Raw genomic sequence first — 21959 nt, 5'->3', positions numbered from 1 at the left:
AAAAGAAAAATAGCTACTTCCAAAGCTAACATTACAAAGGCAAGTGGGGAGTGGCTGTATTAATGTAAAAGAAAGAACTAAAAACAAAACCCTAGCCCTAAATGGACAAAAGTGGTAAGTGGACAAATCAGATGAGAAATCTGAGCAGGTTAATACTTTAAATGGAGATTGAGGCACAATTCATACATAGATCATCAGCAGTGTAAAAGTCACTTTGTTTATATATTGAAAATGAGCTGTCAAACTGAAGGCAAAAACAGAAACTCCCTCTTCAAGCCTTTAAGGGAACACAGGTAGACAACCAGTAAAATAATGTGCATTTTCCATTTTTTTCTATGGTCCATGACTAGCTGTCCTCTCACCTCACACTCACATATGCAATATGGATGTTTTCTTTGAAATGTTTTCTAACATGCATAGAAATTAACTGAGAAAACAAAGAAAGGCTCTGTTTGTACCTGCCAAAATAGTAATGGAACAGGGTGTTCAGATTCATTGAGTAAGGAAAAGATGTAATTACATGGAAGAGATGATCGCCATCTGAACGAAAATCAAAACAATCTGATGGCATTGAGAATTAAAGTGAATGAAAGCTAAAGACTTAGGAAAACCCTATGGGTCTCAAACAGTACATGGTTTGGGATGACAGACCCTGCAGGGCTAATGCTGTAACTCTACACCCTCAAGCACAGGGTAAAATATATTGGTGATTCTCAAACCATAAACAGCAAAGTTGTATCAGGATGCTTCCAACTCAAAAGAGAGATAAATGCAAAATACTAAAACATTTTTTTCCGTGTTTCTATACAGGGACTAAATATACAAAATAAAATGCTGGGATGAGGACACATCATTTCAAATGAAGATACCAGAATACATGCTAAAGCAGAATCTTGGCAGAAAGGAAACAAGGAGCAATTCCTAAAACTTGGGCACAAAGTGGCAGAAAGACAAGGTAGGCTTAATATTTTACATTATTTCTCCAGCTCCTTGGAAAAAATAAAAATACTACACTAAAAAAAAATTCTGCATCACATCATCTCACAGAACTGAATTTCAAGTCATAGGAGCTAGTAGTAATATCAAAATAAATATTTTTTTTTTGGCACTCATTATCTGAGAAATATACAATCTAATCTAATACATGCAATCAATCTTTTAAAATAGTTTAAAATAGTTTCTACATAATTTGGTGGCTGTGTTGAAACAGCATTAGCAGTGTCTCACATATTAATTTCAATTGCAAAGCACTACATACAGAAAATAAACTTTGAATGTCGATTTGTGAATAAGTAACGAAATGCCTTTTCAACCAGAGAATTTTCAATAAACAGACAGAATATACACCTGCTATAGGAGGTAATCAGGACTGATGCACTGTGAAAGTCTTATATGAATTTATAAACCATCAGCTTTATTTTTCTGTACATACCCACCTGCACAGAGTCTAGAATTTTAATTGAAAGGCTGAGATTGAAAGTATTTAATGGTATAAAAGATGTTAATGAGAAATCATACTTTTGGCAGACTGTGGTAAAAAGAATTATGACTTAAGACTTCAGATAAATTCTCCAACAGGTAACTGCCAACAAAACTGACAGTAAGCACGAGCAAATCAACAAAAAATAGCTAAAAATGAAGAAAACCCCCCTTTTAACAAGCTAATTAGTGAAATTCTGCAGTAGAGTAAAAGTTTAAAACTTATTTTCAACAGCTTTTGAGTTCAGTCCAAGAAGAACACAGCATCTATATAAAGCTTTTAAGTCCATGCACAAGATCTGAAACATTAAACAAGGAGACAAAATTAAGAGTGCAGCTACCACCTAAGAACAAAAAAAAAAAACCTGTTCTTTATGGACAGGCTAACCTAAAGCATTATGTTAGATCAAAGACAGACTGTAAGTGTATACTTTGAAAAAAATGCAGTAACCCTGAAAAACATCTTGAGAGAGGAGTTACAGGTGGGGAAAAAAAGGTACAACACAGCTTCTCTTCAAGGAAGAACTACGTAAAAACAGGACTTTTCAGTTTGAATCAGAGACAATCAGGAGAAACATGCTGGAGTCAGCAATTGCAGCAAGTAGCAACAGTCCATGATCTAATGAAGGAAAGTTGAGCTGGACAAGAATCCTTCTTGCTGAAAGCAGATAAGCACTGGAACGTGTTGCCCAGGGAAAACATAACACCTATGTCATTGGGAGATTTCCAAATCTAGATTGGATAAGGCCATCAGCAACCTGATCCATGTTTGACGTTAGTCCTGATTTAAGGCTGAATGATCGCTCGAGGTAACTTCCAACCTAAATTACACTATGATCAGTTATCTCTTCTAGGACTTATTTTTTATCTTGTAGATGCTAGCAAATTTCTCAAGTATCAAATGACAGAAATGAGCTCTCAGAGGAAGAAAAAAACAAATACTGATGGAACAAGTCATGTCTTGGTTTGGATCATGAAACTGTTTTTATGACTGAGAAAACAGAGCTTTTACTTGGTATTATTTTTAAAAATAAAAAAATCAGTACTGAACAATCCTAGGGATTATGCAACTGTGAGACACAAAGGGAAGGTTTACTCTCAGATTTTCTCTCTGAGGTCTACAGCTTTCAAGAGTCTGAGGAATCAGGCTGTAAAATGCTTCTTTCGTTGCTCTCTTGGGGAGCCTGTCTCCTACCACATACACCAAGACACCTTTTTTACTCCTAACACCAAATTTTCCCACAATATTCAAGTGCCCTCTATACATCTATCTGCCAGGTCCCTCCTGGATGCTTCCAAGCTGACCCTTTGCAGTCACTGATCTCATTTATCTCCTGGCAGAAGGAAGACTGGCTTCAGGGTGGGCAGGCAGAGAACAAAAGGAAAGCAGGTAGCTGGATGATGGGCTGTGAAAGCTACAAATCCAGTATAGTAATAGTAATTTTTTTCTTATGTTCCATTTCAGAAAGAAAAAAATTATTTTCAGTGATGAAACTGAGAATTATAAAGTCTAATTAGATCTTTTCCCCCTGTTATTGAAACAGGAATAGAAGGGGACAGGGAGGTCTTCAGTATCATCTTAATGTGAACTTAAAGCTAAAAGCATAAAAAGAATAACTGAAACTTATTAATAAAGAAGAAAAAGCCCATTAACAAACAAAACAAAACAAATAAACAAAAAAAAAGGAAAAATAATCACATAGTGCAAGTTATACTTTAAGTTTTTTTGTTAATAACCTACATTGATATCTGTTGCATGCATTTGCGGGAATCAGTTTTCATAATCAGCTTATATAATCAGTAACAATATATAAGTAACAATATTTAAAGACTTATACTGCATTTTCCTCCAATATATCTCAGAGTTTCTTCTTCATTTACCAAGTTAAGACTTTGGCAAGTCCAAGTCCTCCATGAAGTAATTTAAGATAAACATCAAAACCAGGACTCCATGTCCTCCAGTTCTGTGGAACAATGGAACTGAATTAAAGCTGCCCCAAAACCCTTAAACAAAATTTCCTTCCTTTCAAGAGTGTTTGTTTCTCTGATTAATTTCCTTTTCCAGATATAATAACATTGTTTCAACAGATGTTGATAGGCCCATAATTATAACCTCTCTTGGCATATCTATTAGGAAGTAGTAAAAAGTTTTCTAACAGCATAGAAAAGGAGGCAGTAAAAGCCTATTTTAGGTGTTATGTTGAGGATGAGGGTGAGCCCTTCATTCTAAACAAAACTGAAAAATAATAGATTTTTAAAGAGAGGAAGGTGGCTGAAAGAGAACATGTTTATAACTCTTACTTCAGTGGCATTATACAGTATCTTGAAATGATTTTCTGGAGCTATTAATTTAATCAAAGGGGAATTATCAGTGAATATATACTCATAATAAAAGTGGTACTTTCAGAGACACTTGCAAAATACTGGGGTGTGGGTGGGGGATATGATATCTTACTGTGAGTGATTAGGAATGACTCTTTAAAGAAAGGTAACAATTTTGTTACACAACAGGGTTTGGGGGCTTTGTTGGCTTTTTTTGGTTACCATTTCTTTAAAATGCAGATGTAAATGAATGTTTTCAAAGTTTTACAGAACAAACTAAAACTGGAAATGCAAATATCGATGACTGCTAAAGAAATGGTTTCCTGCAGCAGGATTTCTGTCAGTGAACATGTGACAGTCAATTTCTCCTTACAGTCTAAATCCCTTTCTTCAGCAATGTGAAAGTCTACCAGTCATAATATTTTAATGAAGTCAGTATTATTTAAAAAATACTTGAACAATCTAGTCAAACCGCCTGTTTCCATATTAAATGTCAAGTATAATGTTCCATGCCATTAAAAAAATGCTGTTTACATATAACTGGTCAGTATCATGAAATGATCTAGTCTTTTGTAAAAGGTACTAGTAGAGAACATAAAATATACCAGTTTAATAATTTTTAATGTAAGGCACACATACTGCTAAAAGCATTCAAAATTATTGTGGAGCAGTGTCTCATAATAATAAAAAGCAAACCAAGTACATAAATGAAACTCATTAGACTGCATGAAAGTGGACATATAATCAGTTTTTCTAGAAAACTGATCACAAGAATGAACCAGTAAAATAACAGTAACAAAAAAGTTGCATTATTGTCTCATGCACAAGAACCCATAGAACTTTTCCAAAAACATGTACTTCAGAAAGTGTCCCTTCCAGAATCACAGAGATTTAAATCCATGTGCTTAAAAGGTATTTTTCAACAACAAAAAAGAAAGCTCTGAATGTTAAGACCATATGTTGTTTTACAAGGCCATCCTCTGTAATCTCATTTAAGAAGATACACAAACCTATCAGTTTAAGACATAAAGGCCAGATCTCACCTAGCAGATGATGAAAACAGCAAATCAGATTTTCTGTATTTCATGCCAAGTATCCAAACATTAAAGTGGTTTGCAAAAAAGTTGTATGATTTCCACTCCTCTGCACTAAATAGCAGGCTTAAGAGAGGTACAACATGACTAGCAGTTAATGCAAATTTTTCATGATATAGGACAAACATTTAATTAAAACTTAAACAATCCTGATTTACAATAAAACAGAAAGCACTTAAGAAGAATCATACAACCAAGGTAGTGATCAAACATCAATTTCCTTAGGGGTCTGACTCCATAAATAGATCATATCAGTCACTAGCACCTGTTTGCTACTAACCCAGTATTTCAACCTCCCCTTTCTCACTGCTGCCTGAAAAAAACTGAAAAAAGAGGTAAAGAGAGGACAGACAGACGTATGCTTCCAAACCTTCATTACTAATTTTCTCCCTTAAAGTAATGCTAATGCACTATTTTGAGGTTGCAGATTTAAAAATAATGTCATATGTTGAAACTAAGATCAGCACCAACAAGAAAAACCAATATAGTCAACATATTCTCTTCACTTCTCACAGATGTAAAAAAGGGAAACTCAGGCCTTGCACTCAGTTTCTAAATGAGGAAAAAGAAAAAGCTCAAGTCATAAAACAACATGTGTTTTTAATTGGGAAGAATCATCCAGATGTTCCAAATAAAGATGACATTAGACCTATTTTATGACAGCTTTGTTGTCTGATGCTTAAACATTTGCAAATTATAGGCAAATATTTCATAAGGAAGTATCAGTGTTTGATGCTCTGATTATCTAACCGCCCAGACATTTATTTCTGGAAATAATACAGGTTTTCATACCCATAATGAGTCTCAGTGGATAGAAGAGACTTTCTGGTTGCTTTAAATAACCATTTGTCATCTAGGCTTTTTTGCATGTTCAAATTTACAGTTCAAATTCATGCAAATCAATTCATAATTCTTTGCATGGAAATCTGCCAGCCATCCTTCTGAAGTTGTGAAGAAAATCTGACTTCACCTATAACCAAAAAAGAGCACCTTAACCTCCATGCTTAGCAACTGAGAAGTTTCTTCAGCTCAGATAAAACATACCAAAGCCATAATAGGAAAACTTAATTAAATCAACCTGGGTTTCTTTTTAATCTACAGCTTTTATATTTTCATATTTTTAAGACATCAAAATCTCAGTTAAAATATCCCATGTTACTGCATGACGATTACATAATTATCAAACAAATCACTTTAATGAAAGGGTATGTAAACTACAAGTTTATAAGAAAAATCATCAGGCACAGTCAACATGGATTCACAAAGGGAAACTCTTGCTTAACTACTTTGATATCCTTCTACGATAAGACTACCCGGCTAGAAGATGGAAGAGAGGCAGTGGATGTAGTTTTTCTCAAATTTAGTAATGCTTTTGATGCTGTCCCTCACAGCATCCATCTGGACAAGTTGTCCAAGTGTGGGATGTGGATTCATAGTGTGCTGGCTGAAGAGCAGAGCTCAAACAGTTGCAGTGATTGGGGCTACATCTTGCTTGTCACTGGTCCCCACTGGTGTTCCTCAGGCCTCAACTTTAGGGCCAGTTCTATTCAATATATTCATCAGTTATCTGGATGTAGGAGTTGAACACATCAGCAGTAAATTTGCCAATGATAGCAAGCTGCCAAGTCCTGTTAACTCCTTTAAGGGACGAGTTGCCTTGCAGAGGGATCTGGATAGTTTGGAGCACTGGGCTATGATAATTAAAGAATAATGAGCCCAAATGCCAGTTTCTGTACCTACGAGGGAGTAACACTGAGCACAAACATAGACTGTGAATGACTGCAGAGCAGCCCTGCAGAAAGGGGTGTGGGAGTGGTGGTGGCAGCAGGCTCAGTTGAGTCACCAGGGTGCCCTGGGAGCTAATAGGACAATCCATCTATATTCTGTGATGCAACAAGCACAGACCACCAGCTGGTCAAAAGAGACATTTGTCCTGTTCTACTCAGCACTGGCACAGCCTCACCTGGAATACTATGTACAGTTCTGGGCACTGCAATTTTTGAAGGGTATGAAGGTCCTTTAATATGTCCAGAAGACTGCAACAAAACTGGTGAAAGGGCTGGAAGAAGTGTTCTACGAGGAGCAGTTAAGGACTTTGAGCTTTGGAGAAAAGGAGTCTGAGAGTCAACCTCATTGCTCTCTACAGCTTCTTGAGGAAGGGAAGTGCTGATCTCCCTTTGAGATCCAGTGAGAGGACTTGTGGGGATGGCTCAAAGCTGCATCAAGAGAGGTTTTGACTGGGAATTAGGAAGCATTTCTCTACCAAGATGATGGTCAAACACTGCAACAGGCTTCCAAGAGTGGCAGTCGATGCTTCAAGCCTACCAGCATTTAAGAGGCATTTACACAAGACCCTTAATAGCATACTTTAACTTTTGGTCAGCTGCAATTTTGTCAGCCAGTTGGAATAGATGATCACTGTAGATCCCTTCCAACAGAATTGTTCTATTAACAGTATAGATTTGAGTTACAGTAAGAGAATTCAATGTTTTCAAATTTTTTCCAGTATTCAGTTTAGAAGGAAAATTGTGAGAGCAGTATGTATTACCTCCAGGAAGAATTTTTTCTTCCTCTTACCTCTAGTGAAAAGTCTGAATGCAAAGACTTAAGTACATACATTTGATTTAGAATGCAACATTTTCAAGCAAACAGAATACTCAGCTGCATTTTCTATTTAGGATTTTATACCTTTCATTAAAACTAATTTCCAGCTAGTACTCTCTTCACATATATTATTACTTATAACAAATTTCAAACTGTCATGCAACAGCTTATACTTCCACAAAACTCAGCTAAAATTTTACTCTGATATTTGAGACAACTCGCTGTAATTACTGTTGCTCTATTTTCCCAATTTTTCCACTTATTTGTAGAAACAAATAAGTGTTTCTACATTTGTTTGTAGAAAAAAATATGGCTTCTCTCTGGGAGATGTGCAGGTAGAGAAACCAATCCACCAGTAAGGATGGCATCAAAATGGGGAATGGGAGGGAGAAAAACATGGGAAAACATACACCCATGCATAACACAAGTAATTGCTGATACATATTTGCAAAAGCTTTGAACGTGAAAAGAATGCAAATCAAATATCTTATTAATAAATATTTTTTATAAACTCCTATAATAATTTATTTGGAAGAACTAAGAGCAAAGTTTATACACCTTTTCTTCAACAACAGTAACAGGAAGAGAGACACAAACAAAAGAAAAGTGTTATGTTAGCAGTTGCAATTTACTGTCATAAACAAAATTAACTGTACCATTTTTTGGCATAGAGGAAATACCTTGTGTATGTTCCCTTAGCTAAATATGGAAAATTTCAGTTATCATCATAATACAGATATGATGATCCAGTTACATTTCTCTCACTGCCAGCAACATGTGTAAAGTGTAAAATGTAAAACAGACACATTTTAAATGGCACTATAACAATGGAATCATAGCTCTATTCTTCATGCAGATCAGAAACTGTGAAACAGCTACATCAATGTGTTGTTGGAATCTTTTATTATTATTTTTACAAATCTCTGCTCACTAGTTTACGTTGGATTATGCAGAAAGATCAAAGAAGGGAGGGAGGAATCAAGTGGGAAAGGCAAAGCAATTATCCAAATAAGCAACCAGCAGAATTCTATCAGCTAAATTAGTAGATACATGCCCAGCAACAATAAAGACATTCAGATCATATGGGAAAAACAAAAATAGACTATTATCAGTTTAACAGTCACTGCTGGATAGGGAAGAATGAAAAGGATGTTTGTAATGGAATACAGTAGAATTTTCACACCAAAAAACTAGTCTCGTATTTTCATACTTGTAGTCTCAAATTTTAGGAAAGCCTGGAATAAGGGGATTTACCTGAATAGTGAAGTTGAAGCTTAGTAAAATACCACATACTCAGGAATGACTTAATAAGTTTAACCAAAAGTTTTGACTTGCTTAGTGCTTAACATCTCCCTTTGGCAACTACCAAATAACTACCACAAGAAGTGATGTAACACTACTGAAAATTTATTTTGTCAGTAGCTTGCAGAAGAGACCTTTTTATGTCTCTTACCAGGAGGATCCCTCAGATCAAAAAAGTTAATCAATTCAGAGACTGCTGCTGCTACATCCCCAACATCTATTGGAAAAGGTGACACTTGTTCCTATTCATAATGGAATGCAAAAAATAAAGGTGTTACTTGAAGGAAAATCCAAATACAGTTCACATACTTTTCATCACACAAATAGAAGTATTTATTGTTAGTTATCCATGCTAACAGAACTACTAAACATCAAAAGAAGTGTGGCCAGCAGATTGAGAGAAGTGATTTTGCTACTTTGCCCTGCTCTGGTAAGACCTCACCTGGAGTAGTGTCCATCTCTCTGGAGCCTTCAATATAGGAAGGACATGGATGGGATGGAGTTGAGTCCAGAGCAGGGCCATGAAAATTATCACCTCTCCTTGAACACCTCTGCTATGAAGACAGCCTGAAGGAGCTGGGGTTGTTCAGCCTGCAGAAAGAAGGTTCTGGGGAGACCTAAAAGGGACCCTCCAGTACCTGAAGGGAGCCTACAGGAAGATGGACTGTTTAAAAGGGCCTTTAGCGACAGGACGAGGGGCAATAGTTTTAAATTAGAGAAGAGTAGATTTAGATTGGATGACAGGAAAAAGTTCTTTACCATGAGGGTAGTAGAAAAATGGAACAGGTAGCCCAGTGAGGTAGTTGAGGCCCCATCCCTGGAGATGCTCAAGGTGAAACCTGACAAAGTTCTGAGCAACCTGATCTAGTTGACAATGTCCCAGGTTACTGCAGGGGGGTTGGACTAGATGACCTTTAGAGGTCCCTTCTAACCCAAATTATTCTATGATGCTATGATTCTATCCTACTAATACAAGAACCACTGAATATAATAAGCTTACCTAATTAAATATTATATATTAAGCCAAACCACGAATACTACAAACAGTATTTCCAAATTATTACAGCATAGACTCTGGATCAAGGATAAGGTATAACACTGTCCTTTAATTTCACATGTCCTGAAGTACACTGTTAGGTTTTGCTGTCTTAAACAGACTTCCTCATTTTCTTTGAATGCAACGAAAACTATTTTCTTACATTATAAACAGTTATACAGTTCTCAAACACTGAGGTCCACACAGATGTTTACTGAAATGCTGGTAGTTTCTTAATTGTCAGGCAATAAAGCAGTGTATCACAACATGTCAAGAAATTTTATGAAAATAGATTATTTAATATAAACTAAAAAAATGCAATACATAAACCATGATCAAGATAGGAAAATAAATAAATAAAAAATTGAACATTCTTCAAGGTTGTGTCTAACAGTTTTTCAATCAGGTAAACAAAGAAGCATGCTGCATTACTTTAAAAGGTAAAAAAAAAAAGCACAGATATGAATCCAAACCAAGCACTGAAAAATCATTTCATCTACTAATCTTTCTACTAATGCTTTCAAACTTTAAAAAGCTTGCAATAGTGAAATAGTATTTTTTGAAAGCAGTGTTCAGAAAATTACAATAAAGTAACATTAAGAAAAGAAAGACTTAATCATAGCCAGAATCACTGGACAGGTAGACACAAACTATATTTAAGAGCAGAGAAACCATAATTGGCTTTAAAGTCAATAACTAAAAGCAGCAATCAGATGAGCAGAAAACACAAACTGCAGATCAGTACCTCCCAAAAATTTAGTAAAAATTAATTTTTTTTGCAAAGGAACTGCAACATGCAAAAACTACAATGCAAACAAGGCATTATCTGACAAATTTTACTTCATGGTTCAGTTCTGCCGCCAAAGCCAAAAACTGCCATCACCCTGTCTACAACACTAAATTTCTGTTACATGCAGTTCAACATCTTCTGCTTTTCCTTCTACCTAATCACCCTTTTTCAAAGATACCTGCTACAAAACAGGTTCTCCTACTAGCTGCCAGAAACCTCTAAAGCTGCCTTCTGTGTGCCCTTAGCTCCATTTGGTACAACAGCCATGGGATTCATAGGTACAGGAGAAGCTCAGATTTGCATTTCAAATTCACACCAACTTAGCAAAGTTACTGCAACTTTGTGTCTTCATAATTTATAGGAGGTGTGGCTTCCTTTGAGAGATTATACTTATTATGTGTGTAATTTTTCTACCTATCAGGCAGCTTCAGAACAACTAAACTGTATGGATTCATTCTTTTTTTCCTTGAAAGCTCCCAGTTTTCTTCCCCTCCTAACCCTTAAGTTCATTCTAGGAGCACTAGGCCTCAGAGCACCATTTCTGTTGACAAGATGTACAAGAAATAAGTAACATAAAAAAAATATGAAAAGAAAATTTCATTTATCAGTCAAATCTCAGCCTGCAGTAGATGAAAGTCTGCCCTGGCCAAGGAAGGTCTTTTGCTAAAGAGAACTTGCTGAGAAGCAGACAGGTCAAATTAGGCAAGTATACCTTGCAAGTATTTACAGCTCTCCTTCTCAGTATTTTATTTAATATTCACCTTTTTTTTTTTCTTTTTTTTTTTTTTTTTTTCCCAAGGTACAGCAAATTCATTACTGAAAATGCAGAGCCAGGAATGAAAGGCTCCATATTTTGCACAGTTATTCCAGTATCACTCTCTGATAGGCACCAAAAATCTGATGTCGTCATGATAAACTACAATATACTCAGATTTGATTTTTTTCTAGGTAGCGTTTGATCTTCTCACTTAAAGAATGTCAATATGTACATGACAGTTATCATAAAAATACTTCATTATTTTTCAATGAGATTGAAATAAAAGGATTTTTTCAGTGCTTAATCATTGTTGGCTGCAATGGAAAGAGAAGTTTACCAACAAAAGCCTTCCACAATACACAACTCAGGACCTGAAATCAAATTATCTTGAGCAGAAAATGGATTCTGCCCTTTGGGGAGAAAGAGACTCCAAAACATCATTTTTAAATGACCCATCTGGCAATTTCACAAGCAAGGTCCATTTGTCTTTAATTCAAGAATGATCATAACGGTAGATACCATTTGGAAATTTCTGTTTTTAGAAAGCAAACATGGGGATATAAAATTGTTTCTGTTTTGGGGAGGGGGGAGGGTTCTTGGTTATTTTTTTTATAGACCAGAACAACTCCTATTTCCTACTATGTTTTACACAAACGACCTTGGTAAAAGGGCATTTATAGGTATACAGGCACTATGTCAACATTAGCAGTTAGTGCAGCACAACAGGATTAAGTTTGTAGAGCAAAAGAATCAGTACTGGTAATGTGCTGATGGTCCAAACATATGGAAAAAGGTGTTAAGTTAGGAATAGCTCTGCTCTCAGTTCAATTTACAGAGGCTGAGAGAGGTCTGTGAGGCAGGCTGAAGAAAAGTTAGGTGGGGACACTGAGGACAGTTTCTATAAAAGTGCATAATGTCACTCACGTAGTTCATTCACACATGCATATTCTGTAGATATGTACAAAAAGGCCTTTGTTAAAATGAACCTCAACATCTTATAAGGAATTAGTATCATTGGAATTTCTAATAGAACGTTAGGACAAAGACTTTTGTTTGTTTTTCTAAAATGCTATATTTTGCAAAACAATTTTCAATTTTCTTACATATACTTTCAGAAAAAATGGAGTGGAGTTTAGAAGTACTGTTGGATTACACTATTACAGCCTTGGAAATGGTCTTTCAGTTGCAGTTAGTTAGTTAAGAAATTACAGAAAGAATCTGATTATTTCAGAACAAATTATCTCCTAAAAAGTATAAAAACTTTTTTTTTAAGACTTGCTTTAAACTACTGATTTTCTCATGGAATTAAATACTGATGTCCTTTTAGTTTTAAGATTATTATCAGGAGAGTTGGAACCTGAAATCTGGCATTCAGCATACTGTGCATTATCTAATTTAAAGAAATATTGTGTAACAGTGATCACTATACTTTCTAAAAGCTTTTTAGCTGTATTTTAATATCTTGTCTTTTCAGACCGGTAGCTTTTTAAGGTAAAGATAATAGAATGGGTTATGAACCTCATATGCCTATGAGGTTTAATTATATGATGTATTAATCTCTGTCTTTTGACCTACTTAATTCACTACATTAATATCCCCACCTTCACTACAAAATTCAATGACTGTTCAAGAACTCACAAGCCTTCTACGGGAAAGTCAGAAATTATCTTATATGGATTTTCTACTCAGACATAATATAGAAAGTATGATTCACTGCCAGCTCTATTGATTAGTTTGCAGGCCTGTCAAAATGCTTAGATTCAAGGAGACAAGACTGTACTAACAATTCCTGCAGAACTAACTCCTACAGAAGAGATCTTTTTCTTCTCATCTTTTTACAAACTTACAGTAGTCCAACTTAAATTCTCTGAGCAGCTAAATTAATGAAGTCTAATCTTCCCTAACCCTGTATTTTACAGTTCATAATCAGTGCTCAATAACAGATGCCACTTCCCCTCCTTCAACTAAGGCCTTAGCAACAGCATGACTCCTCTTACCCAGCCTCCTAGTTTTATGACACTACCTATTTCTGAAATGCTTAGCATTTTTTCAGAAGCTGGCTAAAGATTCAACAGATGTTGGCACAAACACATACACACAAGATAAGCTTTTCTGCCTTAGTATGTTATGGTAAAAATTAAATTTAGCAGGGCTTTACAACACTAAAGAAAGACCTATAGCCAAATTCACCTTGCCATTCTCACACTGTCCTCCTGACCCAGCTGTTAATAGGCACAGAATCCATTGATCTGGAGTTCACTTAAGCTTGGAGAAAAGACATTGCTCCAAAGCCATGTCATTGATATTGCAGTCAATTTTAATTAAACTAAAATATATCCACTGTTAGTACTGGAAATTCATTTAGCCATTTTTTATTTCTATGGTGATGTTTTTTAACAAACCAAATACATTGCTCTAAACCTATGCAGTTTGGTACAGTATGATAGTTTCTACTATAATAGGAGTTTGCAATTTTTGTTCACATAAATTAATGCATACCATAGAAGAATATAAATAATAATATGTAAATAATACAAATTTCATCTTGCCATTCACCGCCCAATGAAATTTACATAGGCAAATACAATTATTTTAAAAAAGACAAAACTCAGCTACGTTGGGCTTTAAAATTTTAGATTAAAATATCCTACTAATGATTTGACTTTAGAGAGAATCACCACTAAAAGCAGCCTTAAGTGTTTGTAATTCCATGCTAGACAGCTAACACTAACACTTCAAGTCACCGTATGAGGGTCACTGCACTTTAAAGCAGGCAGATACAGCAACACTTTACAGCTGGAGAGAAAAACAACAACAAATAAATGCTGTATGTCTGATCACAGTTGTGGGAGGCCAGACCTGGACGTTGATTATGTGGCCACATTACCTCCACATTGTAAATATATTATCCTCTTATTACAGGCAGACAGTTTATTTGGATAATCGAGACAGATGGAGGCAGCAGCTACAGTTAAGTCTCCCTCCTTTTTTAACTATATGCATTCCCAATAGCAATTAAACAGCATGTTATTTGTCACTAATTATGTAATTTTAATGATTTAAATGTTAACATGAAATTAATTGCAGTGCAACCCTAACCATGGAGCTATTAAAATAAAGAAATTGTAGATTCAAAAAGAACCATCTTAAGTCATTTGTTGTAGTAGCTGTACAATATCAGAGCATCAATGAGAAAAATCTACGCAAAGATCATCTCCTTTGAAGTGAATCCTTACACTGTCCTCTAAAACAAATTGACTGCTCACACGGAAAATAAATCTGGAAATTTAACCCTAAATATGAAAAAGGTCTGCTCTTTCAGGGCTGTTGGTCCTCAGAGGGTTGAGCTTGTCCAGCAAGTTAAATTGTTGATAATTACTGTATCTTTTTCAAATCTGAATTTTCCAGCTTTCTATTCCAGACAGCCATTGCTCCCAAAAAATAGTGTTCAGACAGAGATTAATTTAGCAAAATCTGAGTTCTGTATTTTACAAATCAGCATATAGCATAAGAAATTTATACATGCTAAGGGCAAAACATACCTCAGCTTTCTCTGTTTACATCAAAGTGCCCAACTACTTTTACAGCAATTGTAGGAGACATTGACCCAGTTAGATAAGGCTGCAATTGCTGAAGCAGTATGCAACAGCCATGTTTTAGAAACAGGATGCTATGTGTCCTTATGCATCTGCAGTCATGCACACTATAAAGGAACAATGATACATTGTGAAAATGTAGAAATATACAGAAGTTGCCTCCAGATTTCTTACTAATTCTGTTTGGATTTTAAGTCTTGGTTGTGTTTCAAAAGCAGGCTTCAAGGTATCAAAAACTATATAAAATACAATGGAAACTCTACAATAAGTTAGGGGAGGAGATGCAATAGGAGTTAAGTGTACTGTATGACACCTTGGGTTTGGTTCTCTCTCTATTATCATGTGGCACAAATTCAGCTGCCTCAATACACATCTGTGCCATCAGAAGTATTAACTTTACTAAACTTGTCTTCCTACCAACCCCTGCCCCCCGAGTCACTTATTTATCAAGATTTCTTCCCATACTCCCAAACTACTGTCCTTTCTCAGCTTTATTTATTTAAACAGAACTGGCAGAATGGACAGTCTGCACTGGAACAACACCCAGTGCACAAACTTAACACAACCTGATTCACTGTTTTCACAGCAAAGTAACAAACTCTGAAGCCTTTCTTCTTTCTTCTTGGACTGTACCTTTTTGAAACTAAGCTTTAAATAAACAGAAAAAAGTTATGCAACATCCTGAAAATGTTAATTGAGGAGCTAGTTGCTATTTTTTCTGATAGGTATTAGTCCCAAGAGAAGGTAAACTGAAAGTCATGAAATACAAATTCATTTTATGACAATATGAATACACACTGAATGAAGAACCAGTAGACAAGCACCTGAAGACAATACAATTCTGAAATCCAAGGACACTATCTCCCTGCCAGAAAAAGCAATATTATAGCAGTACTAGCTGATACGGGGTATAATTTTAGAATTTCATTTCCATCACTGACATTTCAAACTGTGCATAATTTTACAGCCATTTTTTAAATAAGGGGGAAAAACCCCTATAAGTCACAACACATTCAAAAGATTACTATTTTAGCTTTCTACAAGCTTTTAAGTAGTAGGGTTTGCTCCACATATAGGACTGAGACTGAATTAAAAAAAAACAAAAATCAAAGAGGTCAGAAATGTTTTCTGCTTAATCAGCTGGAACCCATGCAAGCAGATAACACCTTTGTAATATATCAAGAAGCATAAAACTGTAATCCTGAAAAGCAATTTTTTAAAATAAGAAGATTTAATTTAAAACAAATTTTAAAAGCTCTTCAAGTGAAAACTCCATAATACACATATATACTATAAACATGGCATAAAAACAAAACAAAACAAAAAAAAAACAAAAAAACAACAATACATGAGTCGGTGATGTACAAGTTCTAATTCTGTATCTTATTTAAAAATACTTCTCCTGCTTCCTAGTTCTCTTTAACTCTGTGCCAGGAACTTCTGTTCCATTCCACCAAGGAAATGTGTGGATTGTGACAATGTGACATGTATATACAGAGAAAAAAACATTTGGCACTGGAAGGACCATGTTCCTGTAACAGTAAGCCTGAAAAGAAACCCTGGATGCTGAAGGCAGGGTTTGGAGTTTTTACAAAAGTGGCTTTATGGACAGAGGAGAAAAAAAAAAAAAACAAACCAACAAACAAACAAACGAAAGAAAACCCCAAACCAGATCTGTCTCAGACCTTCACTAGAGCACACAATAAGGCTTCATGCAAAACTATTGAACTGTGAAGTAGGAAATAAGTGAGGTCACTGTAAGAATTTACATAATAAGAAAAGGACAGACTAACAGAGATGATCAAACAGGTCTTGTTAAAACGAGAAACTTTATCCTAGGTGCATCTCAAGAGTAGTACCATGTGAGTCAGTCTTTAATTATATTCAGTATTGTCAGTTCTTTTGTGATCAGACAACACTGATTCACTTTAAATGCCCAAACTTCCCAGGACAGGTATTTCCAATAGACACATAACTACTGTTTATTGCAAAAATTTTACAAATGCTTGGTGAAACCCTGCAAAATGAGTATGAAAAATGTCTCACACATTTAGGAATAGTGTAGTTATTAAGTGATTACAGAATAAAATCTGAGATGATAACCACAAGAATGAACAGCTACTTTCTAAGTGAAGATGATGAGATATTTTGTAGCTTTAAAAAAAAAACATGAACATATAAAAATTTTTAAAACCATAAAAATTTATATACTGCAGTGACTGAAAGCCGACCAGAAGATCACTCAAGAAGACAACACACATCTAATGTGGGGCCAGAAATCACAAGGTTTTGACCTAACAGAGAAATTAGGCTTTGAGACATCCCTGCAGTACTAGGATTAAAACAAACAAAAAAACTCAACTAACACTGTCACCAAGTTTCCTATTTTTGAAACAAATCCTGATCAGCTTTTGAAATAATGACACAAGAAGTCTTTTCCCTTCTATGAAAAACATTTCCTTCTTGCTTTAAGGATACACAAAGTATGCATACCAATTTGTTGAAACAAATCAAAGTACCAAATTTGACACAATTCCAATGGAATTCTCATTACTCCCTTTATAAAAAATTAAAAAATCATCGATATCTGTTTATCTTGTAGCTTATTTTCTGTGCTGCCTGGATACTTCAGATGTTAATAGTTGACTTTTGGCTTCCCAAGAAGCCAGAAAATCCAAAAATATGTCAAGATACCAGGCTACAGTTCTTCCAGGTATAGCTTCCAAGTTTTCCAATACAGGGACAGCTAACTAAGCAAGCTATATAGAAGACTTGAGTTCCATGTAGATTTTGTTTAGAGGATTTTACTACAAAATACAAGAAGTAGGAACTGAGAAGCAGGAAAAAAACCCCACAAACCAAAACAACAACAAACCAACAAACAACAACAAAAAAAAAACCTCAACTCACTATTTTTTATATTAATCTATATTAGTCATCAAAAAAAACATTGTGTATATACTACCTATTTCAGAATGTGCGTGGGAATCTGATATAATCTTTTTCTCTCCTGGAACTGCATTATCCTGAATATTTAATGTTTACTATCATTAAATGTGTACTGGATTCTCCTTTTTCTTTCTTTTTTTTTTTTATTCTTTCTTTCATTTTATTTCAGTACATCCATTATTTGGTATCTTGTGTACTACATTGTTCATGAATATGCATTAGAGAAAACTGTCAAGAGTATTCTACTCTGAATTAGTTAGAAGAGTCCAAAAAAAAGAGATTCTGAATGTGGTGTGCATATTGTTTCCTTTTTACAAATCTCTAGCCGGCAGTCAGGGAAAATAAAAAGTCCTACTCCAGGCAAATGAGATGTGAAATTGTAAACCAGCTAGTTGAAAAGGCTGTACAATTCAAGCTATGCATATACTTGAAGGCCAAACACCAAATTACTTCAAAGTGCAGTAATCCTCAGGTAACATTGCTTTCAATGCCTTATTGTAATTACAAAATGAAAACTGCATATTATAAGAGAGGTTTATACCTATAAAGTCTAGTTACTAATGCAGGTACATCATTGATAGCTACTTTAAAGCTCCAATTGCATCAAGTGATCTGAATCCATCACAAAAAAAAATAAAATTTAATAAAAATGTATTTACAGTTGTTACTGTGACGTTAAAACCAGAAAATGTTCCTAAAATAGTGGATAATCCTTACACATTCTACTAAAAACTGGTATTACATAGATTTTATTAAACTGAAGTTTTGCTGTAAGAGACCTTAAAGAGCATAATTTCTTTATATCCAAGTGCAACTACTTACAAGAGACTTAGCTGAAAGCAGAAGTACAAGACAGAAAATCACCTTTATCCTGGCCCAAACCAGGACAAGCCAACTATGAAACAATAAATATTTTCAAATCACGTAAGGCTATTTCCCCTCTAAACATGCAGTCAGTTTGGCTGCTCTGTTAGCTTTTACTCTGTTCAGATCAATTTTAAATTCATTGCAATGATAAAAAATTTATCATCTTTTGATTCAAATACAGTTTTGTTTGTACATTTCCAGTCAACTTTTTGTCTTTTAGACTGTAACCTTCTGAAGCAGTAAACCAACCTCCCCTTGTGACTAGAACAGCAAAATCTAATCCAGTACATGTGAGTGCTGGTAAGCGTACAAATTCTGTATTTCACATTTTATTTAAAAAAGAAAGCAAAAAACACAAACAAACCCATAAAAATCTTTTTCCCAAGTTGACATGACCATCCAAATTTTGTGCATCCTTCTATCTCACAGAAAATCAATGCACTGCATAGATTAGATGCACAAATATATAAGCCATTAGAACAAATGATGGACAGAATTTTCATTTGAAGTTACTACTTCTTTTCACAAATAACAGACTCCACAATATAAAACAATTTAAAGAGGAAGTAATTTTTCACTTTTCACACTTATTTCTCTGAAATTTTTTTGATATTTTATACCAAAATTACATAGAATTACTACGTGGCAACAATTAAATAAGAACACATTTTGTGATTACTGAGATTTAGTCAATCAAAAGCTTAAAAATCACCATTTATTCTGCCACTAATAATATTCTACACACAGTATAAAGGAAGTGGCAAAAGAGAATTAAAAAACAAGCAAACCACAACAACCCAGTAGCTTACCCGCAAAGCTTCAATTACAAGGTCTCGTGCTTCCAGTTCTCCTTCCATTACACTCAAAAGCATCCGCAGCTCTGGCTTGCTCAAGTTATCCACATCAAACTCCCTTTTCTGCAAGAAACAAAACACTGATGAACACCCTAACTGCCTGCAATAGCCACTGAAGATGTGAAATAGACATATCAGCATCCTAATTATGGGTTCCCCAAACATTTAGAAATGTCAAGAGCTGAGGTGATTTCATTAGTCACATTTAAAGTTGGTATGTATATATTATACATATATACAAAAAGCAGCAAATAGTCTGACATGGTTAACATTCTCATGCCACTATATAAAACCCTGGTAAAGCTGCATCTCCAATACTGCATAGTCCTCATCTAAACTTACAGAACTTGACAATTAAAAAGGTGAAGAGAGGAGAAAATGCTATTATATGGGGAAAGAGTACAAGGCTGAAGTCTTGCTTTTGGAGATGGAGTGGGGGGATGCAATTAATATTTACAAAATCACAAAGGTAGTAGATAAGATTAATTGTTCACCAATATCCACAATGCTAACACAACGAGATGCATAGTGAAATTACAAAGGGGCCATTTCAAGGGAAAGAAAACAATACTTATTCCATGTGCCAGATTCAGCTGATCAGCTTGATTTCCAATACTCTGTTCTCTGCAAGGGAAATAGTACAGATCTAGCCATGATGTAGATGTGACTCCTAGCAAAGACCTAAGACATGGATATTCAGCTGCCTTCAGTATGAAGTAATCAATTGCCAAAGTAGCTGAACTGTGTATCTGGATATACTATTTTCCCTGATGGATGTAAAATCTAAGAGTTCCTCTACCCAAGAGCTTAACTTCATTGCAGGAAAATCCAATGAAATTTAAAGCAAGTGCCATTTCTGCTTTCTCAAGGCAAGAGAAGGAAAAAACAGTTTTCTTTCCTCAGGCCAGCAGGCCAAAATTATTACATTAACTCTGTGCTTCATTTTTACTTCATAGTTTTAACACAAAAGTGCACAAATGGCTAGTAAAAACTGTATGCCAGAAGTTTAGCCAACAGCATTTGACATTCAATGGACTGAGCTTCTGCATTTATGTGAACAGCACAGATCAACAAGAGGAGCAATGATTTCTATTACATCTCACTGTTTCAGGAATAGGACCATGCACCAAAACCAGTTATTCTAGACTGAATAATAGTTAACCTCTATTTTTGCTGCCTGGGTCAGCAGTTACTCTAACCCAAAAGATATCTCTTATCTCTTAGGCCAAATGATCAAGAAAACAACATGTTTCTCTGATGGCCTTTTCCCAACATATGGTGCAACAGCCTTTCAGCATTCCTCCCTAACCTATAGCTTGCTCACCAGTCTACGGACATGTATAAATTGGAAAGTCACTAAACATACATTCACATTTCCTTGTGAAATCCAGTGTTAATAGACTGGATTTGACCTTATATGCTGCAACAGACTTCACTGTCAGCACTCCTAAATACTAAATTGAGTTCAGTCAGACAGCAGGACCCACTTATCCATCCTCCTTCTCCTATGAAGCACTTCATAACATCAAATAGCACAAAGACAGTGACTGGTTTAACTTCCATTATGATAAAGAAAAACTCAATTTTTCAGATGAAAAACTGATGCAGACATATCAAATATTCTGTTCTAAGCCACACCAAGCAGGCAGTGTAAAAAATATTCAGTAACAGTCTTTTAAGTCTACATTCAGTGGTTTAATCACTACATTATCTTCCCTTTCTGAAATATGCTTGCCTCCTCTGTCAAAAAAAGCACCCAAGGTTTCTGAGAGACAAAGTTAAGAAGGGCATCCACAAAAGTATGGTGTGAGAAAATTGATCCTACTTTTCAAATCAGTAAATTCACCTGTTTAGGAGGTGTAGCATAGGGCAGCACTTTGTCAAAAGACTGATTATAAATTACAGGAGAAGCTTTTCATGTCTGTAGTCTTCCAGAAGACATAAATGAAAACATTCTTACATTCTTAACAAACCAGAGGCATACTTCAACATATGTGATGCAGAGCTGGATCAAGCAATTAAGTTTTGCTCAAGTACACACCCCAAACTAGAACATATGAAAAGATAAAAATAACAAGTAATAGTTTTATATTAATTTATAATTGGATACAAATAAGCACCCAAAAATGTTAATAGAAAGATATACCAGCAAGACAAGAAGCTATGCTTCTTGTATTTTTTAATTTAAAAAATTTGAAATAAGAACTAGCAAACCCACTTCACACAGCATCATGGAATCACAGAAGTCACAGAATGACAGGGGTTGGACAGGACCTCGAGAGCTCAAGTCTAAACCCCCTGCCAGAGCA

At 35.2% G+C, this 21959-nt stretch overlaps 1 protein-coding gene across 1 annotated transcript in view; it reads right to left on the bottom strand.

Annotated features, from left to right (window-relative positions):
- The window catches only part of CTTNBP2 (cortactin binding protein 2), an 80433-nt gene that overhangs the window by 50220 nt on the left and 8254 nt on the right, over positions 1–21959 (bottom strand). Inside the window, exon 2 of the mRNA XM_030448641.1 lies at positions 19606–19713. Coding sequence (XP_030304501.1) covers positions 19606–19713 — 108 coding nt within the window. The remainder of the gene's footprint in view (positions 1–19605; positions 19714–21959) is intronic.

The sequence above is a fragment of the Calypte anna genome, chromosome 1, assembly GCF_003957555.1.
Source record: "Calypte anna isolate BGI_N300 chromosome 1, bCalAnn1_v1.p, whole genome shotgun sequence".
Lineage (NCBI taxonomy): Eukaryota > Metazoa > Chordata > Aves > Apodiformes > Trochilidae > Calypte > Calypte anna.
The sequence above is the reverse complement of the archived record's forward strand: the minus strand, read 5'-3'. Positions and strand labels throughout refer to the sequence as shown.